Below are 6,000 nucleotides of genomic sequence, written 5' to 3'. Positions count from 1 at the left end.
ACCTTAGGAGGTATGCATTTATATTAACAAAATGCCTTCTTTGTCCTTGCAAGATTTTTAATAAAAAGTTCACTACTTTGTAGCAGTTAAAATACTACTTTAATGCTGTTTTAAGTAATTTATATCTCAGGACTTGAAATGTAAATGTAATTTTTAAAGATATTATCAGGTCATCTGTATTATAATATCATAAAATACCTATTCTATTTATGATTCTCCAATTATAACATTATTAAAATCTGACAGGTAACTCTTTGTTTCAAATTTACAGTCTTCATATATCAAGAAGCAAATTAAAAGGACAAACAAGGAATGTGAAAAGTCAGCTCATAAAAAGCTGAAATGTTTTTTATTATGTGGCATATTTTTCTCTGTCATAAACTTCCGGTTTAGGAAAATGAGAAAACAAATAGTTCTTTTGACAAACTCCTTGAAAAACTCAGTATTTTTAGATTTTTTTTTAAATGTGGAAGAGAGAAAAGGGGGGAGGAAGGGAGGGAGGAAAGGAGCCCCAACTTTGTATTATACCTTTTGCTGGGAATGGAGAGTGGGAAGAACTAACACTTAATGAGTAGCAGCTCAGAAGTACAGCCTAAGACTTCAGCCCGATTTTAAAGGCTTTGTAACACATAGTAATATGGGACCCCAGAAACAGTCTGAATAATTCTGGGGGAGATGGCCCTTGGTCAGGCTTCATCTAAATGGTTCTAAGAAGAAAGGCTTCACCTTATTTCAAAGTGCCCACTGAGGGCACAACTGCTAGGTAATTTCTCTAAGAACATATTCTGGTTCCTGTACCATTTGAATCCTTCTTGATAATAATATGCATAAGGAGAAACAACAAGAATATAATTTGGAAGTTTTAACACTGGTTTATTCTGAGGAAGGCTTTAACTGGAAAAAAAAAAAAAAGAATGCGTAGATGTCAGCTTCAGAAACAATTTTTCCTACACATCATCTAGCTTAGTAATTTGGTGGCAACAAGAGTCATAAATGCTATCAAAAACAGCAGTGAGGTTTAAAAATAAAAATTCAAACAATAATATCCTTCACATTTTTAATATGTCATTTACTGAATTGGCAATCACAACTGAGATTTATGAGAGCTTTCTAGTTATAAAAAACAAATTAATCGTACCTTTTTAGATTTTCATTGTCTCTAAATTTTATCAGGCAAGCATATAGGATTTCCTTCTCATCAAATGCTATGTCTGTCCTGGTGTCTCCAGTCACATGAGACCTTTTGTATCATTACTCCCTTGAGTCCCAATTCTTACTAGGAGTCCTGGGCAAACACAAAAGTAACCTGGCAGTTACATCATTCTACATAAATGAAAAAAGACTCTGCTATCTAAAAATAATGAAAGGATCCATTTAAATTAATGTTATTTTTTGTGAGGTATTCATTTTACTTTGTAATAATGTAATTCTGATTCAAATAGAGTTCTTATGAGCTTTAAAAAATCTCTAGAGATTATATACAGGGGAGTAATTTAATTCTTATATTTTCATTTCTTATAATGATATTTGAGATTTTTAGTGCTGCTGCTGACAGCTTATGGAAACTGTTTTATTTGGAAATTCTGATTTTTAAAACTGTCCAGCTCTTATTTATAAGAAGCATAATTATTAAGAAAAAGGTTTTTTTTTGTTCCTTTAAGGTATTCATTCTTTTGCTATTTATTCCTCACTTGATTTCACAATTCTGTTTGTGTCACTATGATTAGTTGCTATGGAAATTACCTCCTATGGAAATGATTCCAATGTCATTATTGTAATAATATGACTTTAATGACAAATATCAATAGCAGACACGAACCCCTACTAGAAAAAGGAAATCTAAATAATATTTTTAGAAGGATTAATTCTGAAATTATCATGGTCAAATTTTCTGATATTTTTAATAGGTCATCTGCTTTTTAAATAAGTATTAAATGAATTTTAAGGTGTTAACAGCTACTCATTTTCCCAAATGCCAATGTCACAATGGAAATTAATACCACACATAGAAAAGTGGAAGTAAAGAACATTTCATCTACTTGTTACCTAAACTTAAAAATACATTTGCTTTACATTTTGCTTTACAAATGTCAACAGGATTTCAGGGATCATCAAGGAAACAACTTTGAATAACATATTACATATTCTCTTTAAAGATGAAGAATTTAATATTCCAAAATTTATCCCAGGAATTTGAAAGGTCAGTCAACTAGTGAGTAAAACAATAGACGAGAGCCAGTGGACTATTAGATGAGAATTCCAGAATGCTAAGAAGAAATCTTCTTGGGTGGATTCTATAATTTGTGGTTTGAATAAAACTTTTGGAACATTCCGTTAGTATTAAAATTCTCACAATGAGAATATGGCTCTTATTTAACACAGTTTAAATTACTAGACAATCTCTCCCCAAAGAAATTTTAATGCTTTTTTTCTGCCTAGTGCTTGCTCACTGCCTAGTAGTAATTTAGGAATAAATTAACCCTTCCAACAATTGAGATATTGTCTAGAAACTGCCTCTTATCCTCTGCTACAGAAATAACTTCAATTCTGAAAATCATAAAAGAGAATCCATTTCTTCATTATAAAATATTTTTATACCTATTAATTGATATAAATCACTATCATATTTACCTACATAATTACATATTACTATATCTACAGTGCTTCTGAATTAAGCTTCACAGTTATAGATTTTTTTAATGTTTTATACATTAAGGGTTTTCTATACTTGTGTCCACCACCATGATCTAGGGTCCAAAATGTCTTTGATACATTTCTGCCTTGGAGCTGGTATTGGCTTGGCTTCAATATTAGTTTTAGTGTCTGTGTGTTCACCATCAGTTAAACTACTTTTCCTGGCAGGAAGAAGTTTTCGAGGAGCAGCCACTGGTTTCTGTAAGTGATGCATCGGGGTTGACAGTTTGGTATCCAAAGGCGAGGTCTGAGATACACTTGTTTTTTCCCAGTTGCCCTGAACCAATTGATTTTTGTTGCTCTGTGTTTTTAAGTTGAATGGAGCTTTATCAGAAGGAGGAAGGGGAGCTTGTCTCTTTTTCCCTTTCTCTTCATGTAACTGCTTGCTTGCAGGAGATAATACCTTTTTCTTGATGAGAACTTGGTGATTACCATCAAAGAGTGTGGCCCAAGAAGGAGATGAGCCTTCTTCATGCTGGCCAATTAGGAACTCTCCATTTGTCTCTTCAATTTTTTTTTGTATTATACCAGTTAAACTCTCAAGTTTCATAGGTGAATCAATGCCTGTAATAATTATTAGAAAAAATACATGGAACAAATTCTGAAGAAGTATACCCTTTACCCAAGTAAGTTATTACATTCTGTTATCTATATAATAGTTATCCAAACCAGACCAGGATAAGTGTTTTTTTTTTAATATGTTTACTTATAAAAATAGCCATACTAATGGAATCAAAAAATAAGATCATGTACTGCACACATGCACACACACACATACACACACATCCATAAGTATATTCCTAAATATATGTGGAAAGTCCAGTTTTCAAAGGAGTTGAGCTTCATCAGAATTTTTTTGAATTCTGCAGATTAAGTATTCATTAAATAACTTTTGTTGGGTTTAAAATCTATTCTGACTTATAGGTAAGAGTGGATTCCCTTTTATAAACCCCTAATAGGTAAACTGGGAAAATGTAACTGGATTAGTATTTCTTCCTGTAGACCAGCAAAGTCTTTGTAATAGGAAAAAAATCCAAAACAAAACCCCCATGGAAACAGAGTGAAGCCTTAATACCACTTTGGTGATTTTCCTTGGAAAAAATGGGAGGCATTTATGTCAATTACATGATATTTTCAAATGTGTAAGCTCAAATGTTTTATTTTAAATCTAACATTTAAAGGTATATGTAAGTGCAGGAACACTGGTGGTAAAATATGCTAGAATTTAGCACTGATTTGTGCTTGTTCACAACACTGCTCACTGAGGCAATCACACAAAGATAAATAAATATACTTCAAAGTGTGGGGAAAATGGAATATTTATGAAACTAGAAATCTAAAATTTTCCAAAGTATTAAACTTAACCATTTTTTTTTTGCCTGAGAGGAAAACTTTCATTTATTAATATTCATTTATCAACACTACTTTAAAACAAATTTAATAAAATATGGAAAAAATTACTGAACATAATTACATTTTAAAATGTCAAGGTTTATATCTTCAGAATTTTCATCAGCTACTCAGCTAATATTTATTTTCAGTGTACCCTTATTCATTTTGAAGTCTTAACATTTCTGTTTGATCTTAAGCATTCAAACTATGAAAAATGTGTATTCATTAATTTTGTATTAATTCATCTTTTAAACATGAGTTTCTTAGTCTGTAATCATAGTCTTTTTTCATTCATTTTTGACTGTGGCTTGAAAATTTTAGCATTTTAATGTCAATAGAATAAGCTGCTTGTGTAAGGACAATGTCGTTTTTGTTACCCTGAAGCTTAGAAAAGATAAACCCCACTTACTCATATCATGATAGACTGAGGTTGCCTCTTTTGTCAAGAACAAAGGTGGTTTCCGTGGTGACATAATCTCAATTTTCATAAGTTCTTCACAACAATGCTTCCATTGGCCTAAGAAAGAAAAAGGTAGGCTAGTTTAAAACAAATGTGAAATATATATTTAATTTTTAACAGATTATCAACACGTTTTTTGCTTTGAAAAAATAAGTGAATTCATGAAGTATTATCTTAAAGAAGTTATAAAAACCTAGTACTACCCATTATTTCTAAGTCTAGGCACAAATGTACTCTATTTTAAATATAAATCTCTATGAACAGATATTAAGCTAAGCTCTGTAGGCTACTAAATACTACATTACTTCTCTAAACAGTCAATAACTAAAATGCTTATGGTAAAAATTTGTGTAAGTTCTCTTAAATATTATATAAAAATATTCAGTATTTAAAGCAGCTGAAAAGTAAAGATTAACTGAAATATAGTTATCTGGAAGGAAGCAAAAAAAAATATAAGTAGTATTTCTCAGAAAATGATTTCATTTTTTTAAATATTAATGGACATTTTGTTTATTTTCAGTTTTGAGCTGTCATGATTAAGTTGCTATGAACACTGACATACAGATTTTTTAAATATATTTATTTAATTAGAGGTTAATTACTTTATAATATTGTATTGGTTTTGCCATACATCAACATGAATCTGCCAGAAAATGATTTTAATTTTGAAAATTTTAATTAACAAATAAGAATTGCTTACAAAAAATTCTTTTAAGTTGATAGTCATGCCCTCCTAAAAATCAGGAAAACTAGAAAAATGCTGTATTTTCATTTTATTTTGGGTACATAAAAACCTGTTACTATAAAGACAGATCATTCAAAATTCTAACTGGATGCGATGGACTTGAGTTTGAGTAGGCTCCGGGAGTTGGTGATGGACAGGGAAGCCTGGCATGCTGCACTCCATGGGGTCACAAAGAGTTGGACACGACTGAACTGAACTGAATTTATTTTAGGAAGGACACTTAAATAAAGCCATTAGGCATTCAAAATAATACTCAATAATAAAAATACTTGAATAAGTTGTTTTAATTATTAAAATTGAAAAGTGTGGACTGTATTAATTTTTCTTGTAATTATGTTTTACTATGTTCATCTCAAAATAAAATTCTCAGATTTATTTCTTCTGAGTGGATATTAAAAAATATTTAGCCTTTCCATCTTTATTGTGGACTTGTATGCTGGGTTTTACCATTCTTACATGCTATCTTACATTAGCAGAAAAGTAAATGTAATATACATGTGCCTTTTTCTACTGATTTATGATCTGTATTTCTTTTTATTATATTCTCAACCTCTACATTCAACATTCAACTTATTTCCCATGGCTTAAAAATTAAAGATACTTCATGTTTACTCAAATTATCTATTTTTATTATTTTAGGTCTAATTTATATCATGTTAATATGGTAATATATACATAAATTTTAGATCCATCACTTTAAATAGTTAAG

General features: G+C 30.4%; 1 protein-coding gene across 1 annotated transcript in view; it reads right to left on the bottom strand.

The window, feature by feature from the left end:
- Positions 1 to 2,722: 2,722 nt before the first annotated feature.
- RTKN2 (rhotekin 2) overlaps positions 2,723 to 6,000 on the bottom strand; it is a 127,763-nt gene continuing 124,485 nt past the window's right edge. The window contains exons 12-13 of the mRNA XM_068982337.1: positions 4,496 to 4,603; positions 2,723 to 3,258 (exon numbers count right to left, since the gene is read on the bottom strand). Of these exons, the coding sequence (XP_068838438.1) occupies positions 2,723 to 3,258; positions 4,496 to 4,603 (644 nt within the window). The remainder of the gene's footprint in view (positions 3,259 to 4,495; positions 4,604 to 6,000) is intronic.

This window comes from Capricornis sumatraensis, chromosome 10 (genome assembly GCF_032405125.1).
Source record: "Capricornis sumatraensis isolate serow.1 chromosome 10, serow.2, whole genome shotgun sequence".
Lineage (NCBI taxonomy): Eukaryota > Metazoa > Chordata > Mammalia > Artiodactyla > Bovidae > Capricornis > Capricornis sumatraensis.
The sequence above is the reverse complement of the archived record's forward strand: the minus strand, read 5'-3'. Positions and strand labels throughout refer to the sequence as shown.